Here is a 20,029-nt window from a genome sequence, read left to right as displayed (position 1 = left end):
AACCAGTCCCCTGCTGATGGACAGTTGGTCTGTTTCCAATAAGTTGCTACTGCCAATAACACTGTATGACAAATCTCATACATAATCTAATCCACATAGGAGGATATTCACAGAATAAATTCCTGGGAGTTAAGTTGCCAGGTCAAAAAGCATCAGCTTCTGTGATTCTGACAGTCCCAAGTATTCTGCTTGCCAAGTTATTTTCCATCAGGGCTGGTTTACACTCCTATTAGCAATACTTCTGGGTGCCTGATTCTCCACATTCTTGCTAGAAGGGTGTTTGGCCTCATATCTGATTGTTACTATCCTGATAGGAGGGGAAGGGAAGTGTCACATGTTTTAATTTGGACTCCTTCCTTGAGGAAGTTCGAGCTTATTTTCATAGATGAGCCTTCCCTGTGTGCCTGTTTGCCACTTTTATTAATTTTTATTATTGGGCAATCAGTCATATTCATATAAATTTATAGCAATCTTTGTGATTTAGGGAGATAGTCTCTCTTGACAACTATGCCTATCTGACTAGAATAGGTGCCCATGGACAAGAAATTCTAATCTTAGAGGCTTATTCTGAGCTGTTGAAATCAATAGGATGCATTTGAAATATGACTAGTGTTTATGAAAGTCAATGTGTGGATTCCATTCTACCTGTAACATCAAAAACAGACTCCAGTCAGACCTCCAAAAAGTCTGTTTGCAGCTTTCATGTTGGCTGCTGAACAGTATCCTTTGGAGCACATTATGTAACACCTTCCAGCCTTGGATTTCTTACCTGTAATATAAGACTAACAGCTCCATAATTTGAGGTTATTATAGATAACAGAGAAATAATTTGATACTACAGTGATTATAAAGGGCCAGATGACTTCTGGAAACACAGTACTCCTCAGACTGAACTCACTTAGCTTCACTAAAAATAAAGGAAAAGAAAATGTAAGCTCTCAAGGGGCACCCTAGAGACTCCCCTGAGTCTTTTTTCACTTGCACAGGATGTGCTCTGCTTATAGATTATAAAGCACAAAGATATGTGCAAGAAATGTTGGTTCTAGGGGAATCACAAGCAGAAGTTTCTAGTGATATCTTAATGCCCTGCTGGGGATGGCTACAAACCACATTGTGTAATAGTGACACTAGGTATAATGACAGCTGTCAACTTCTGTATCCCCAAACAATGTCGACAATGGCCTTATACCTCTCTAGGCATGTTTGAACTTTTAAACATCACCTAATACATCACTATCTAGCTCATGCCATTGTCCTAATCTTAGCCAAGGATCAGCACCAGACCTCCAGACTTCCCTGCTGGTAAGCATACAACTGCCCAAGCTGTAAAACAGTAGTATTTCCAGGTAAACAGGGAGCGCTCAAAAATCTCTGATTCCTTTTTATTTTCCTGTGATTCATCTGCCTTTGGCTACACCAGCACCATTTCTTTCTACAGCTCAGGGGAGACCGTTACCAGCATGACCAGCTTGGCTCCACTACATCCCAAGAAAGGAAAGAGGTGGAAGGAGAAACCTGATATTCCCCCTGAGGTCCCTGCCAAAGGTAGGAAGCCAGTCTGAAAATCCTCACCTGGAAACTGTTAATAGTCTAGAATTGGGTTAAATGAAGAATCAGTATAGGAGTGGTAAGCTGATGGAAGACACAGCAGCCAGAGTTTATATGGTCTGGAGAATCATACCTAGATTCTCGTCATAACTAAGCCCTGTTTTAGGGTGAGGGCTGGAGCTGATTCCACGGACCCAGAATGGTTTTAGTGGGGCATGGGGGGCAGAAACATGGACAGAGACTGATTCCGTACTTTATTCCCTGTGGACTGTGAATGGGCTATGTAAATAATGAAATGGAACAAGAAACATGAGAGTAACAACATCTCTGTGGTTCATTCAAGGGTAGGAAGGCTCTCTGATTTTTCTAAAGATGTTCATCAGGTATATCATTTGTTCTGGATTATTTCAAAATTGAGATACAGTAAAGGTTATTCACCAATTCTGGTTATGACTTAAATTAACATAACTGAGTAAGATGGATATTTCTGGAGGTAAGAACTGAACTTATCTTGGGAATACTAAGACTGTTTGCCAGTCCTAAAATAATTGTGGCTAATTCAGGCTAAGTTCAAGTCTAAAATATTTTGAATTATAACTGAGAGGAAGAAGATTTCTCAGGTGAACAACTTAATCACAAGATGAGATATATTCTGTCCCTTAATTGGGGCTTGACAGAATGTTCCCTTATGAGACCTTATGATGAAAGCTAGTAAAGACTGATCATACCTTGTGTGGACAGAAGATGCTGGAACCCATAAGACTTCTGTGAGTCATGGTAAGTGCAGATCTGAGAAGGAAATAGAGAACAGGCCCTGCCCTGTTGAGACTTCATGCTTGTCTGTTGTCTCATTCAAATACAGAGATTGACTTCTCTCAACCTTTTGAGAGTTGAAACAGAATCTCAGAAAGATAAGTGATAAATCCTCACACTGAAGTGAGCTCTGTTTGACTTCCAAGATCAAGTTCAAGTCCCACATCACTTAAATACTAGTTACATGATATGGGAGTGTCTTGATTTCCTGCTCTGTGAAACGGGGGTGGTAAGACTCTCCCTCTCTCCTGTAGGACCTTACAAGGCTACGGTGATGGCCAAAGTCAATGCAGTCTGTGTTGGTCTGCAGTTAGCATGAACTTTCAGGGAAATGCCCAGCCTCAGCCTCTCCAGCTGCACCTGGCTCTCACCTATAAGACCTCTCTGTAGCTGACAGTATTCAATACAGAATTGTACTGTTGTCCTTACTGAGGGAAGAGAACAATATGTCCAAAGATTAGAGAAAGGTCTTTTCCCATTCAAAAGACATACCTTCCTGTCTAGATCAGAAACTCTAGTTCTTCCATGGGGGAAAGGGGATCACAAATGTCTATATTATATGTCTGTGGTGCTCAGAATATGTGGTAGTAATAATCCTGGAAAAAAATTGCAAGCTGAACCCTTCATATATGTCCACAGCTCCCATTGCCACCTCATTCCATAAGCCGAAGCTGCTGAAACCCCAAAGGAAAGTCACTTTGGTGAGTAATAGCATTCTTTGTTGTTCAATCCTCTCAAACCTTATGAGAGTACAAAGAATTCAGGCACCAATTTTCAAGATTTATACAAAGACACACAGAGCTCAATGGATCCTTAGTAATTTAGGATTCAAAGGGGGCTGTAAGGGGATGGAAGGAAAATGTGGAGGTCCCAACTAGCAACAGGAAAAAGGAGTTGATGAGTGACACTAGTTCCATGTGGCACTGGTGACAGGGGTTTTTGACAGGGATATACCCATGTGGCTTTGCATCTGCTGCCTAGGCCACCACTCTGTAGGAGACAGAGCTGCTCTCCACCTGCTGGATATACACTGGGACTGGGGTGAGAATGAGGGCAACATGGGAAATAATATTTAATTCCCAGTCCCACAGGGATATGGTATTCTGCTGGAGGGAGTCACGAATTTCAAGTCATCTCTAGGTTCTAAAATGCAGTGGGACAGAATTGGTCAAATGAGCTAACCAGCACCTCGGTTTCTTCATCAATAATGTGCAGATGATAATACTAATAGCCCCACTTTTCTAAGGTTCCTGTTATACCACTATATTTTCTGAAAGACCGACCTCAGTACCAAATAACTTTAAAATAAAGTTAATTTGTTTATTTACTACGAAATAAAGAACAAGAGAGGGGTAGGGACTGGGTGGTGGTGCACCTGGCTGAGCGCAAGTTACAATGTGCAAGGACTGGGTCCAAGCCCTCAGTTCCCACCTGCAGAGGGAAAGCTTTGTGAGTGGTGAAGCAGGGCTACAAGTATCTCTCTGTCTCTTTCCCTTTCTATCACCCCCTTCCCTCTCAATTTCTGGCTGTCTCTATCCAATAAATCAATAAGATACTAAAAAAAAAAATAAAAAGAATAATGAGAGGGGTGAAAGAGACAGAGAGAAAACTGAAACACTAATAAGCTCTGTTATAAGGTGCCTAGGATTGAACCTGCAGCCTCTGCTTTCAGGCATGGAAGCTGGTGCCCTAAGAGGTCTTAAAACCAGACTATGCTCACCACAAGAAAGAGGTCTGAGTGCACTTAATAAAAACTTCCATGTTACTAAAAAAAAAAAAAGAGAGAGAGATTTACCTTAAAGCTCCAGGATGGTATTAGCAACACAGGAATAGAGAAATTGACTGAAGGAGCAGAGAGAGAGTAAGGCATCCCCACACCGAGCTGTGGATGTGTTGTTACTTGATTTATGGCAATGCTATGCTCTAAGTAGATGTATTTCATTATGTGGTCAGGGATCTGTTGAATGTCCACATGAAAACCAATGATTCACAGCCTCTGCTTTGTACCACACATAAAGATTGCTTAGAGCAGTATCACAAACTCAAGTAGAAATTATGCCAATAAAGCTTCTTTAAGAGAACATATCTCCCTGAGGGTAACTAAAGGCATACCAATTACCATCCAAAAAGGAAAGTTTGAAAATTTTGGGTTACATTAAAATCCAAAGTGTGTATTCTGATTAAAGATACTAACACAAAGATTCATATCCCTATTAGCAAGCCACAGAGTGGGAGGACACAGGATACATGTGTCATATGTCAGTCAGAGGATTCTTTTTTTAATTTTTTAATTTTCCCTTTTTTATTTCTGTAATTATTGTTGTTATTGTTGTCATAGGACAGAGAGAAATGGAGAGAGGAGGGAAAGACAGAGAGGAGGAGAGAAAGATAGACACCTACAGACCTGCTTCACCACCTGACCCCCTAAAGAATAAATTTAAAATGGGAGGAAGTTGACTTTTTCCTTTTTAGGTTTTTGTTCATTAAATGTTAATGCAATCAATCTCGCCCTCTGAATGTTTATTTTCTTTTTTCCATTTTTCCTTACTCCTACTCATATGGTGATTACAAGAGAATTATCTACCCTGCCATTGTATATCTGCTTTATCAATAACTGGCAACACTAAAATCTGAAGGAACTTCCTTAAAATGTCTATATACAAGGTTTAGCCTAAGCATTGTTTTTCCCATGAAACTGTTAAGTCTCTTCATACTTATTTTACTGTTTGTATAATTACAATATTCTTGTAGCAAAGTAGAAAATTTTGCTTTATAATTGACCTAGGCTATGCTTCCTGTTACTTAAAAAAAATGATTTATTTACTGAGAGAGGAAAATTAAGAGCAACAGTCTGGCATAGTCAGGTCTGGGAGTCAAAGTTGAGGCGTCGTGTGCAAGTCTGGTATTGAATCTGCCATGTCACTTCCCACAGATGGTACTTTGATTATTTGATCCATGTAACTGCTGGTTTCTACTTGGCATGAGAGCTTGATCCACCTGTGGAAGGCTTGGTTTGAGACAAAGGACCCTAGCAGATGACAGCCCCCAAACTGCCAGACTGGGATAAGGATAGGGATAGGGATAGGGATAGGGATAGGGATAGGGATAGGGATAGGGATAGGGATAGGGACAGAAATTTCACATTCAGTGAGCATCTACATCAAAACTACAGGGACCAGGTGGTGGCACACTTTGTTAAATACACAAATTACAGTGGACAAGGTTCAAGTCCTGGTCCCCACCTGCAGGGGAAAGATTCATGAGTGGTGAAGCAGGGCTGCAGATGTCTCTCTCTTTTTCCCTCTTACCTCCCCCTCCACTCTCAATTTCTCTCTGTCTCTATCCAATAATAAATAAAAATAAATAAAATGATATCATATCTAAAATAACCAAGAACAGGAGTTCTGAGTTCTATAACTGCTTCTTCACTGAACATGGGCATTGACAGGCCAATCCATACCCCCAGCCTGTTTCTATCTCCCCCTAGTGGACTAGAGTTCTGGAGATGTGAGGTTCCAGGACACATTGGTGAAGTCATCTGCCCGGAGAATTCGGGATGGAGTCATGGTAGCATCTGTAATTTGGTGTCTGGAAGGTGACATGACCTAAGTTGAGACAAAATGGTTAATGAACAGAAACCAAAAAAGTAGGTGTAGAGCAGATGAGATTAGAGATTTTAGGGTAGAAAGAAAGCTAGGGAAACCACTTTAGTCATGTTACTGGAAGCATAACTCTGAGGTCCCAGGTTCAATCTCCAGAACCACCATAAGCCATAGCTGAACAGCGCTTTAGTCTTTCTCTCTGTCTTTCAATAATTAAAATAAGAGAAATAAAATTTAAAAGCAATAAGTAATTAAAAAGAGCAGAGGTCTTCCCCAGCACCACCATGAGCTATCTATGCTCTGATTAAAAAATAATAATGATAGTAATATAAAAAGAGCAGAACTCTGAAGCATACATTTCACAAAGGAAGATACACAGGGAGTCAGTAAAAGTACCTGGCCTCACTATTATCATGGAAATGCAGGATAAAAACTTAAGAACATTTCATATCTACCAGAATAGAATTAAATACTCCCATCATTGTCTTTTTTTTCTCCTTTATATTTCTGTGGACTTGAGGTAAGGATGCAAATTTATCTGTTTGCCTATTTTGCTTTTGACTTCATATTTCAGCAGTCATTACTTGCCGGTTTCATCAAAGTGTATCACTACACCCTTAGTAGTGACTTAAACTTAGCATTGACTAGTTTTGTTATTATTCTGGAATCCCCTGTCTTCCCTGCCAAAAAAATAATTATTTGCTTTTATATTTGTGCAGCTTGTTTGTGATAAAATTCTAGTTTCATGAACTTTTCCCATTGTGTTCTGGAAAATATTATAAGCATTTTATGTGTATTTATGTTGACTTCATATTGCTCAATGCCAGATGTCTTACTGTGACCTCTGATGCCCGGTATCCTGCAAGGCATCTCTGTAATCTAGATTTCCTAGTGGCTGCATAAAATAAAGAAAATGAAATAGGAGAAAATAGTGTTATATTGGACCCAAAGGTATTTAACTCAAAGTATTAAAATATTGCTGTTTAAAAAATAATCAATGAAAATTAGTAATGTTTACATGTTTTATGGTCTAGCTCTTCCAGTGTGTCTTTTACAGTTTCTCCACATCTCCTTTCAGCACATTTCAAGTGCTTAATAACCCCATCTGGACAGTAGCCACCATGCTCAACAATCCAGTTCTATAGGGTCTACCCCTCACTGCCTCTTTGACATGTTCCTCCAGTATTCTTTTCGCCACACTAGTCTCACTAGTCCAGAAACATACCATGCATGGGGCCAGTAAAATAGTCCATTTCCCTAGTGTGTTGCTTTGCCATGTACATGACACAGATTCAAGCCTGATCCCCACTGTGTTGAAGGAGGCTTCAGTGCTGTGGTCTTTTTCACTGTTTCTCTGACTTTCTGCTTTTTATGTCTCTATAAAAAATTATAGAGGGCCAGGTGGTAGTGCAGCAGGTTAAGTGCACATGGTGTGAAGTGCAAGGACCCATGTAAGGATCCCAGTTTGAACCCTCAGCTCACCAGCTGCAGCAGGGGGGTCACTTCACAAGCAGTGAATCAGGTCTGCAAGTGTCTACCTTTCTCTCCTCCTCTCTGTCTTCCTCTCCTCTCTTGATTTCTCTCTGTCCTGTCCAATAACAATAAGTTCATAACAAGGGCAACAAAAAATGGGAAGAATGGCCTTCAGAATCAGTGGATTCGTAGTGCAGGCAAAACCCTGAATAAAAAAAAAAGGTTCTAAAAATTATATATAGATACAGAGATAGATACATAGATTCTGGCAGGTTCTTTGTGCTCATTTCACTTTGCTTGGACTGTCCTTTTTTTCTTTTGATATTAAGAAATCTCAAAAGTGAGGGCCAGGCAGTGATGCACCCAGTTAAGCATACATAGTACTAAGTGAAAGGACCTGCTCGAGGGTCTGGGTTTGAGCCCTCCCCTCTCAATTTCTCTCTGTCCTATCCAAAAGAAACAACACCAACAACAACAAAAGAGGAAAAACGGCCACCAGGAGTAGTGGATTCGTAGTGCAAGTACCATTCCTCAGTGATAACGCTGGCAGTAAAAGAAATAAATAAATCTCAAAAGCTACATTTTCTTGACCTTTGAGCAATTTGAGCCCCAGCTATTATAATCTGTTCTGCAGCATGGTTGGTTATTGGCACACTAGATTGAGTGCACCCATTACCATGTGGAAGGAACTGGGTTTAAGTCTTTAGCACCCATCTGCAGGGTGGAAACTTCACAAGCACTGAAGCAAGTGCTGCAGGTGTCTCTCTTTCTCTCTCCCAATCTCACCCTCCCTTCTGAGTTTTCTCTATCCTGTCAAGTAAAGAAAAAAAGGAAAGAAAAATACTATCCATTGGGGACAATGGATTCCTGTACAGGCACTGACCCCTAGCAATAACCCTTGTGGAAAAAAAATTTTTTTAAACAGAATCTCTTCCTGAGATAGACAGACTGAGCCCATTGTCCTCTCAACTGTATCCATTACTGCACATCTCTGTGGGTATGAGACCTGCTCTCCTTGGTTCTGGTAATGATCAACAACCTCAAGTATGATTGTCCCTTACAAATTTCCCCATCTTTGTTCTAATTTACTCAGGATCTGTTATTTTTCATATAATATCTTTCCTTCCTTCCTTTTCTTTTTTTAATTGCCAGAGCTTCCCAGTCCCTGTAGAAGAAAAAGAAAGAGATAGATGTGGGAGAGGGAGGGGAGGACAGTACCACAGTACTGGTCTCAAACCTGAGTTACATGCATAGCAAAGTAGGAGCACTATTCAAGTGAGTTCTTTTGCTGACTTTATTTCTAATCTCTTATGTGCAAGGGAAACAGAGGTTTTATTCATCTCCCATTGATACAACTCAAGGATTTAAAAAAATATTTATTTATTTCCTTTTGTTGCCCTTGTTGTTTTATTGTTGTAGTTATTGTTGATGTTATTGTTGTTGGATAGGACAGAGAGAAATAGAGAGAGGAGGGGAAGACAGAGATGGGGAGAGAAAGATAGACACCTGCAGATTAGCTTCACTGATTGTGAAACGATTCCCCTGCAGATGGGGAGCCGGGGGAGCTTGAACCGGGATCCTTACACCTGTCCTTGTACTTTGCACCACTCGTGCTTAACCCACTGCGCTACCACCCGACTCCCTTAACTTAGGGGTTTTTAAAAAATATTTATTTGTTTATTAGATAGAAACAGAGAGAAATTGGAAGGGAAGAGGACAATAGAGAGACACTGCTTCACCACTCATGAAGCTTTCTTCCCGCAGGTGGAGACCAGGGGCTTGAACTTGTGCACTGAAATATGTGCACTTAAAACCAGGTGCACTACTGCCTGGTCCCAGGGATGTATGTTTTTAAATATGCTTTCTTGGGTCAGGTGTTGACTCATCTTGTAGAGTGCACACATGTCCAGGCTCAAGAACCCAGGTTGAAACCCCTGGTTCCCACCTATAAAGGGAATGCTTCACAAGTGATGGGGCAATGCTGCAGGTGTTTCTCCTCAGTCTCGCATTTACTTTCTGTCTCTCTCAGATTCTCATCTTGTATCAAAACAAACAAACCACTGGACATTCTTAATTTTCACAGAAAGTAAATGAGTGCAGCTGTATGCACTTCAGGAGAATTCTTCATTTTTAGTAAATATTCTCAATAGCATCTTTTATTTTTGTCTTTTGATTATTTAATATATAAAAAGGCAAAAAAAAAAGGCCAGGTAATGGTGCACCTGATTAAGCGAACACATTATAGTGTGCAAGGACCCAAGTTCGTGCCCCTGGTCCCCACCCACAGGGAGAAGTCTTCACTGCAGTTGTCTCTTTCCCTCTCTACCTCCTCCACCTTCCTCCATTTCTATCTGTCTCAATCTAATAAGTAAATAAATAATTTTAAAAATGTTAGAAAGAACAGGCTAAAAAATGTCTACTGAATTTTCTAGGGATGAGTCATTTTACACCTCTCACAACACACAGTGAAAGAAACAGCTGACTGGACAAGCCTCTGTCTGACCAGCTGTTTAGAGTACAAAATATCAGGCCTAGTGTCTACAGGTTTGGGTTAATATTAAGATTTATTCTCCCAGGAGTCCTGCACTGACCTCAGTCTCAATATTGATCTCTCAGATCATTAAGTCTTGATGGTAGCTGGAACTATAGTCAATAGGAACTTGTTGACTTACATAGACCTTGGTGGGTTATTTAGCAAATAGCCTGGAGACATCCTTTCTCTGCGGTCTGCTTTGTTCATTTTGGCTGCCATTTTCATACAACAGTGCTTCCTTAGAAGTCAGAGGGCACAGAGTCCCCCAGTTCCTCTGTCCAGAGTGATGCTGGCACATGCTCATACCTGAAGCCACCCTGCCCATCATCTCTACTGACTCATTGACTAGAAGGGGGAGGGGACCTCCATTTGTTGAGCATCTTCTCTATTCTGACTACAGGACCACGTGTTGACTCATATGGTCAAATGCACACATTACCATTCCAGGTTCAACTCCTGGCCCTCACTTATAGAAGGTAAGTTTTACAAGAAGTAGAACAGTGCTATAGGAGTCTCTCTCTCTCTCTCTTTCCCTCTCCCCCTCTTTCCTTCTCTCTCTTGTCCTCACTTGCTATCAAGAGAAAATTTTAAAAAGAAGCTTAGGACTCAAGAAATAAAGGCATTTTAGACATTTATAATCAAGATATCAAAAATCCCCCCTCATACTTCTTATCAGAGCAACCAAGCACAACAATCTGCTTTTTAAAGTTAGCTGACCGGCAAGGTGATCCGCATGTCTAGAAAGTTTAACCCTGACAGTGAATCATTACTATAAAACACTCTTGGGGATGAGGGAGCTCTTTCACAAAACTCCAGATGTGGTTTTCTGAGTGTGTGGGATGGGTTCTTGCTCAAAGGATCCCTGAGACTTCCTGAGAACCTTAATTTCCTCCCCTTGATGAGGTAGGTGGCCATGCAGCAGGTCTCCCAGAACCCACCGAGCTAATTCATACACTTCCAGGAAAAACAGTCACTTCTTCCTTGTTTCAGATGGAACAAAGGAAGTCCAAAACACCTTTGAAGTACCTTTGATTTATTTTTGTTGCATTAGGTCAGTTATTGATTTAAAGGCCAAATGGAAGAAAAAAGAGAAAAAACAAACAGTTTCTGGGATGTGCTGGCAAAGACATCAGTTTGTTTTTTTTAGAATATCATTAGGAGATAGCAGTCAGAAGACTGGCAAAATTAACTCACTTACATACATAGTGCACTGCACTGCTTTGCCGTGCGTGCAGTCTGGGTTCAAGCCTGACCTCCAGCATATTGCAGGAAGATTTGTTGTTATGGTCTTATTCATTTCCTCTCTCTGCTTCTCTGTTTCTATCTAAAAATAAATAAATCTTAGAAGAGAAAGGAAGGGAGGGAGAAAGGGAAAGAAGGAAGGAAGGGAGGGAGGGAGGGAGGGAGGAAGGAAGGAAGGAAGGAAGGAAGGAAGGAAGGAAGGAAGGAAGGAAGGGAGAAAGGAAGGAAGGAAGGCGAGTTCAAGAGGACAGTCAGCATCAGCACTAAAAAGACAAAAGGCCTTTTTGGTCTAGTGAACTTTGACACACTCCTACTTCAGTTAAAGTCTATACTCTTCTCACTGAGGATCACTCATGCTTTACCCCAGAATCCCCCCTGACTGAAAGTCATTTGTGCATAGTATTCCGTAGCTGGAAGGGCAGACCACCACTGTTCTCTAAGGAAAAGATGAACTCTTATGAGCAAAAGACTGAAGACACAGACATAGGTTTAATTACCATGCATTTTCCCAGTGGGTCTCTTGTATTCTCTCTTTCCCCTATCCTATTAATCCTCCTCCACATTGATGCCTAGAGATTTTTTTTTTTTGTATCTCTAAGCTTTTAAATTTTTTATTTATAAAATGGAAATATTGACAAGACCATAGGATAAGAGGGATACAATTCCACACAATTCCCACCACCAGAACTCTGTATCCCATCCCCTTCCTTGAAAACTTTTTTATTCTTTATCCCTCTGGGAGTATGGACCCAGGATCAATATGGGGTGCAGAAGGTGGAAGGTCTGGTTTCTCTAATTGCTTCTCCACTGAACATGGGCGTTTTTCTAAAGTACTGCTCGAGCCATCTCATTTCTTCACTTAAAATCATCTTGTTGTGCCCTTGCCTCCAGGATGAAGCATGACTTCCTATGAGGTTTATGCAGGGACCAGGGCTATCCTCATACCTCCCACTTCCCCCTTGTGCCTGTAGGTCCAAATCCTGAGGCCTCCTAAACTCTGTCATCCATCTGCTCCTCCTCCTCAGCCTCTTCAAGACCTGACACTTTCCTGTAAGGTGTGAGTCCTAAGTCATCTTCTTCTGAGGTCTCTCACCCTCTTAGAGCCCACTCTTCTCTTTTGTTTTCTTTTCTTTTCTTTGCTTTCTTTCCTTCTTTTTTTTTTTCTTCTTTATTTGGGGGATTAATGGTTTACAGTCAACAGTAAAATACAGTAGTTTGTACATTTGTAACATTTCACAGTTTTCCACATAACAGTTCAACCCTTTCTAGGCCCTCCTCTGCAGTCATGACCTGGATGCTCCCCCGCTCCCCAGAGTCTTTTACTTTGGTGCAATACACCAAACCCAGTCCAAGTTCTGCTTTTTTCAACTTTTTTTTCATTACTAGTGATTTAATAATGATCGACAAGATTGTGGGATAAAAGGATTACAATTCCTACAACTCCCACCACCAGAGTGCCATATCCCAACCCTTCCATTGTAAGGTTCTGTATTCTATATCTCTCTGGGAATATGTACCAAAGATCTCTATGGGGTGCAGAAGGTAGGAGGATGGACTTTTATTGCTGCACCACTGGACATGTTAACCCCCATTCTTAATAAATATAGATTCATAGTACTAGAACTATGTCTTTGCAGATCAGCTATCTATTCATTGCCAACTCTTTTGGCAGTTTTCAGTTAATGTTATTTCTAGCCCATTAAGACAGATTGCCTCTTTCCAGTGAGTCCCCTGCAATCATTACCTCCTGGCTACTGCAACCCTCCTCTCCCTGGATACTCCCCTTCCTCTGTGTCTTCACAGTGTTTGGCTGTCTTGGGACAATCTCTCATAGGGATGGTAGCTACTCACACAGCTCATCAGTTCCATGACCTGAGTCTTTAAGCCAGCTCTAAGCTGATTCTTCTCAGTTACTGGGACATGTCCCTGAAACTCCATACATGCCCTGGATTCATCATAAATCATACTGAATTCATAGCTCTCCATAGTCCTACTCCATCTAGGATGTCTCAGTCTTGGTGAATGGCTATGCCATTCTCCATAACTCCCATATCCACTAATGACTATAACTTGTATGTTACTTCTCTGTATGTGAAGTTTGCCCCTTTTCTGCTCCTTGTTACCATAGCTGGTTCACATGCCCACCACATCCCTGTCTAGCATTAGGGTCCTCTCCTCGGGGCTCTCACAGCCTTATGTTTGAGCACTTCCTCCTCTGTGGTGAAGTCATGTTCACTTACCTTACTTGACTTCCTCCTCCACTAGAACATTGTGGTTCATTTTTACAAAATGACCTCTACACTCCTAATCATTGTAGATACCTTAGAAAATCCAGACAGTGGGAACTACTTTGCTCTAGTTCTCTATAATTATGCTAAACTACACTTAGATTTTACTGTCAAACAATAAAGGTTCAGCAGTGTTGCACAGCATTCACACATGCATTGTTATGCTTTAATCTCCAGAGTTATTTCAACTTTACAAAACTCTGTCTTCATTAGACACTAACTTTCTACTCTTTCATTCCATGTCCCTGAAAACTACCCTTCTACTTTGACTATGTATTTCTTGCACATGGAACAGTATGACACTAAGTTTCTTGTAACTGATTTATTTCACTTAACCTAACATTGTCAAGGATCATCTGTGTTGCAGTGCATGTCAGAATGCCATCCCCTTTTAAGTTTGTTTGCTTGTTTTGATAGGACAGAGAAATTGAGAGGGGAAGGGGAGATAGAGAGGGAAAGAGAGCCAGGTGGTGGCACACCTGGTTGAGCACACATGTTGCACTGTGAAGGATTATGGGTTCAAGCCTCCAGCCCCCACCTGCAGAAGTAAGCATCACAAGCAGTGAAGCAGGGTGCTGCAACTCTCTCTCTCTTCTCTTTCTTTGTCTTTTTTTTTTTTTTTTACCTTGGGAGAAGTTTCTTTTTTATTTTTTTAATTTGTTTATTGGGGGATTAATGGTTTACATTTGACCATAAAATGCAATAGTTTGTACATGCATAACATTTCCCAATTTTCCACATAACAATTCAACCCTGACTAGGTCCTCCTCTGCCTGTGTTCCAGGACCTGAATCCTCCCCCTTCCATCTCTCCTTTCCTATCTCTTCCTTCCCCTCTCAATTTCTCTGCCTTATCCAATAATAAATAAAGTTTTTAAAAAGAGAGAGACACCGGGGGCTAGTCAGTGACACACCTAGTTAAGTGCTCATATTACAGTGGCACGAAGTGCAAGGACAATTGTAAGGTTCCCAGTTCGATCCCCCAGCTCCCCACCCACAGGGGAGTCGATTCACAGGCAGTGTAGCAGGTCTGCAGGTGTCTATCTTTCTCTCCCCTCTCTGTCTTCCCCTCCTCTCTCCAGTTCTCTCTGTCCTATCCAACAATGACAACATCAATAACAACAACAGTAATAACTACAACAACAGTAAAACAAGGGCAACAAAAGAGAAAAACAAACAAAAAATAATCTGTAGTAAACACATGCCTCTTCTCAAGATCAGAACACACAAAACAGACAGAAGGAACTCAGTTCATTCCATTAGTGTTGAGAAGGCAAACCTGTTTTAGGAACCAGCCTTCCACACAGTGGTCAGCTATGGCTGACATGTCATTATAATACTGGGAATTTGCCAGTGTCAGGAAGGTAGTCCCTGACCCCAGCCCAGTTCTCACACTGACAATATACTGACATGAGCCAAAAGAGGCTTTCTCTGATCAGTAGCAGAAAAGGGCTTTGAGACACATTAGAGACCAGTGATAGAATTCTGAGAGGATTTTAATAATAACCCAAATCCCAGCAAAATTACTTCCAGAGGACACACATTTCAGGTTTCTTGAAGGATGTTTATAATAAGCCAGAGAATTTCTCTTGTTGTCGTTAATGTGCTAGAACTGGTTTCAGTTAAATTTTACATGAAAAGAATATATTAACCTGCATAAAATATGTTCATAATCTCGATTTAAAATTAAAAAGATGAAAAAAAAAAAAAAAACCACAACCACATGTACCATATATTGCCCCAAGTAAAAGCCTTGGGAAAAAAACTAAAACTTTGCTTGTACCACACTAGTACCATTTTTACAGAGATAAAATTTCTATGCTCCCCTCGGTACACATGCACATCCCATAATTGTCACCAGGAATTATGTATGTCGACTGGAGGGAAGAATAGATGCCGAGGCTTCAGAAGGGATGAGAGTGGGGAGAACAGGAGTCGTTTGGTTTCATGGACTTCCTCCTGTCCAGAGAGAGCGGCATCTGTGCCTACTGCAAACCGAATGTGCTCATCAGGGAGGCAAGAATACACCTCCCCTAACAGAAGTGGGGTCCTCTTGGATCAGAATCTGCTGGTTCTGACTTTAGGCTATATTTTCCCAGTAAACCGGGAGACTAGTACTCAGGCCCTTTTGCTGCCCCCTACTGCCTACCAAAAGCTACCAGATTCAGTGTTTCTCAGCTGCATCAAAGGCCAAAGGAAGTAGGTTGAGGCTTTGGTTTTATTTTATTTTCTTTTATTTATTATTATTTAATAGGAGTATATATTAACACCATTCATACCACCAAAAGTCTGTGTCCCAAAACCCAGCCCCCTATAGTGAAGCTGAAAATCTATCCTCACCTTCCATCCAGGCAAATTCTGCTTTGCTCTGATTTTATTAATGGTTCAATGAAATTAGTACCTTCTAAGAGTCTTCTAGAGACTGGTAATGCCTTGTACACTTATTCGGAAGCTCCTCTGGGAGAATATGAGAAACCTACTCCAGAGATGCTACAATGTGTATCTTGCCTGGTAGAGAAGGGTAAAGTGGCTTTGCATTTTAAAGAGAAAGGTAGGGCTAGGGAGATAGCATAATGGTTATGCAAAATACTTTCATGCCTGAGGCTCTGATGTCCCATGGTCAATCCCCAGCACCACCATAAACCAGAAGTTTGTCTATCTGTATCTCTTTCCTTTTGTGAAGAAATATTTAATTATCTTTATTTATTTATTGCATAGAGACAGCAAGAAATCAAGAGGAAGGGAGAGAAAGAGAGGGAGAGAATAATCTGAAACAATGCTTTACCACTCGCAAAGCTTTGCCCCTGCAAGTGGGGACCAGGGGCTTGAACACACATCCTTGAGCCCAGGTCCTTCTTCTTCTAGCATTTGCCCTTCTTCCATAGCCAGTCAACAGCGTCAGGTTGAGCCTGATGTAAAGTTTCGAGACCTCCTTTGAATCTGGAGAGGTGGCAGTCATTGACTATGTGGGTCATAGTCTGTCTGTAGCCGCAGGGGCAGTTCGGGTCGTCTCTGGCTCCCCAGCGATGGAACATAGCGGCGCACTGGCCATGGCCTGTTCGATAGCAGTTGAGGAGGGCCCAATCATAACGTGCTAGGTCAAAGCCGGGTTGACGCTTGCAGGGGTCTGTGATGAGGTGTTTGTTCTTTGCCTCAGCTGACTGCCAACTCTGTTTCCAAGAGTCTGGTCCTTGTGAGTTGTAACATGTGCGTTCAACCAGGTGCACCATCACCTGGCCTTTGTATCTCTCTTATTAAATAAATAAAATATTTTTTAATATTTATTTATTTTTCCCTTTTTGTTGCCTTGTTTTTTTATTGTAGTTATTATTGTTGTCATTGATGTCATCGTTGTTGGATAGGACAAAGAGAAATGGAGAGAGGAGGGGAAGACAGACAGAGGGAGAGAAAGATAGACACCTGCAGACCTGCTTCACTGCCCATGAATCGACTCCCCGGCAGATGGGGAGCTGGGGGCTCGAACCGGGATCCTTATGCTAGTCCTTGTGCTTTGCACCATGTGCGCTTAACCCGCTGTGCTACCACCCGACTCCCAAATAAAATATTTTTTAAAAAATAAAGTGAAAAGGTGATTTTGGAATTAACCTCATCTGGACCATGTTTTTCCCACTTACTAGATCACTGATTTCTTCAGATCATTTCTCTAGTACTATTATTATTATTTTATTGCCACCAGGATTCTCACAAAAGCATCTTTTCTTTTTATTATTTTTGTATAGAGACAGAGAGAAAAAGAGAGGGAGACAGAAATAGAGACACCTGCAACACTGCTTTACCTTCCATGAGGCCTCTCCCTTGGATGGGGACCAAGGGCTTGAACCCAGGTTTGTGCACATAGTAACATGTATACTCTGCCAGATGTATCACTGCCCAATGTCTAATTTCTCCAGTCTTTCACTTGCCCATTCTCCAGGCATCTGTTAGATGATAATAGACAATGTATAAGGTTCTCAGGTGAACAGAAGCATGAATCCTGGGGTTTCTTAACAGAGATTAACAGGTGGCAGAGAGGTGATCTTGGCCTAAGAATGTACTAAGCTGGAGGCAGGACTCAGGGATCATACAAGTCCAGACCCGCCTAGTTGCACAAAGCCCACTCTGCTCATGGGAGCCCCTGGGCCTCCACTCTGGTAGGCCAGTTCCTCTGTCTGCAGAGAATGTCCCTGCAGGGTGGTACTTGTTTTCCATATCTGCTTAGCCCATTTGCTGCCTTTATTGAGCACTTTATTGCTGTGATCGTTACACTGCTGGGAATTCTTTTTTTTTTCTTTTTCTTTTTAGCTTTTCACTCTGATTTTTGTAATATTGTGGAACTGTATCATTTGCACTCCTTTTTTGTTCCCTCAAAAAGCCTATTTCACTTAAAACCTTAATTTTTGAACACAAGTCACTTCAGTTGCTGTTTAAAAGAGATTATTCTATCTCAAATAGAGAATCCTAGAAATGAAGTACTATTTTGGAAAGGAAAAAAAATATCACTAACATACTTATAACATTATGACAGGCATCCAAAAAATATTAGGGAATTTTTTTTTAAATAAAATCCTGAGTTCATGACAAACTAATTACAAGCAGGCAAGGCTACTGATTATGATAATTTTTTTCTGTGTACCAAATCCCATCAAAATGAGCGTGACCCTAAACAAAATGTTCATGCATTGAACTGCCTTTGTTCATTGACAATAATACATCAGGCTCATGTTTTCGTATCACTATATATAGATCTATGCCATTATTTTAATGACTTACAAAGGTTACAGTATCATCATTTTTTTTTACCAAGTCCCAACTCCAATTTTTATATTCTTTGAATCAGTGCTCTAGTGACTATTATCTCACATATAACAGTGCTTAAGGTTGTTTTTTGTAGGAGAAGCTTTTAGAAATGAATTTAGTGAAAGACTGTCTGTATTTCAATCTTGGTAAATTGCTCTGTTATCTTCCAGCATTCTCATTTTATCCTCCCACTAGTAAAAGGTGTGAGTTGAAAAATTCCTTTACCTTCCCCAGTGTAGGATATCAGTGTCTCTTTGTCTGTCATCTCTCTCTTTTTTTTTTTTTTTTTGCCTCCAGGGTTATGGCTGGGGTTTGGTGCCTGCACTATGATGAATCCACTGCTCCTGGAAGCCATTTTCCCCTTTGTTGTTGTTGTTGTTGTTGTTGTTGCTCTTTCTTGTTGTTTTATTGTTGTTGGATAGAGAAATCAAGAGAGAAGGGAAGACAGAGAGGGGGAGAGAAAGACAGATACCTGCAGACCTGCTTCACTGTCTGTGAGGTGAACCCCCTACAGGTGGGCAGCTGGGAGCTCGAACCTTGGGTCCTTTGTGCACTGTAACATGCACACTCAACTAAGTGCACCACCACTTGGCCCCATATGTGATGTTTTCCAATTTTATTTATTTATTTATTTATTTTGCCTCCAAGGTTATCACTGGGGCTCAGTGCCTACACTGCAAATTCACTGCTCCTGTGGCCATTTTTTCCCATTTGTTGTTGTTGTTGGATAGGACAGAAAGAAATTGAGAGAGGAGTGGAAAATAGAAAGGGAGAGAAAGACCTCCAGACCTGCTTCACGGCTTGTGAACCAACCCCCTCCCCCAACAGGTGGGGAGCTAGGGGCTCCAACCCCGATCCTTGTACGGGTCCTCTGTGCTATGTGTCCTTAACCGGGTGTGTTACTGCCCCCCCCACACACACACACCCTCCACCCCAAATGATCTGAGTGTCTTATCTCTGCCTCTGGTTATTTCAAAGGGAGCAACTGCTACAATTACATTATTCATGCTCTAAAATAAAAAAATAATAATAGGAATTATCACCAAACACTTGTGCAGCATTGTTGTTTCCTTATCAGATAATTTGTTAAGGACATTATATGCATTAATGCATTTAGTCTTCAAACTGCCCTGCGGCATTGGTGCTATGATTAGTTTCACTTTGCAGATGAAGAAATGGAGGCGCAGAGAAGTTAAGGAACCTGCTAAAGTCACACAGATAGTAAAGGACCATTTTCCCATCTCTACACACCCACCATCTTAAGCATCACTGGGTAGACCCTTGCACAATCTGGTAAACCTATAGTTGGCTTAAAGATTGAGTTTAAATGGTGATTAGATGGTTGACAGTGTCCAAGATGAAAGATTCTCAGAATATATGGCCAATTTGTGCTTTTTTTTTTCAAAGCATAAATATTCTGTTAAATAATGTTGCCAGTAAAAGTACTTTTGGAAGGCAGCTGGGAAAGCATACATCTACTGTCCACAGGGAAGAGAAAAGAGTGACTGTATTGGATCATGAAGCTATCACTGTACCACTATAAGAAGGTTCATGTATCAGGACCCTTCCCAAGAGCATTATCTATAATCACATTATAGTGTCCAAAACATACATTGGTGAAATCTGAAGACATCCATCTGTCTGGTCACTTGTAAAGCCCCAGGCCTTTCTGTGTATGGCTGTAGTAGGTTCTATAGCAGGTCAACTCTGTCTGTCCTCAGAGCTATTAGCCAG

At 41.1% G+C, this 20,029-nt stretch overlaps 1 protein-coding gene across 2 annotated transcripts in view; it reads left to right on the top strand.

Moving 5' to 3' along the window:
- The window catches only part of VSTM4 (V-set and transmembrane domain containing 4), a 106,454-nt gene that overhangs the window by 77,638 nt on the left and 8,787 nt on the right, over positions 1-20,029 (top strand). For both annotated transcript variants that reach the window (XM_060191366.1, XM_007526480.3), the window contains 2 exons: positions 1,439-1,545; positions 3,001-3,062. In XM_060191366.1, the coding sequence (XP_060047349.1) occupies positions 1,439-1,545; positions 3,001-3,062 (169 nt within the window). The remainder of the gene's footprint in view (positions 1-1,438; positions 1,546-3,000; positions 3,063-20,029) is intronic.

Source organism: Erinaceus europaeus, chromosome 1 (genome assembly GCF_950295315.1).
Source record: "Erinaceus europaeus chromosome 1, mEriEur2.1, whole genome shotgun sequence".
Taxonomy (NCBI): domain Eukaryota; kingdom Metazoa; phylum Chordata; class Mammalia; order Eulipotyphla; family Erinaceidae; genus Erinaceus; species Erinaceus europaeus.
Note: the sequence above shows the minus strand (reverse complement) of the source record. Positions and strands in the feature narration are given on the sequence as shown.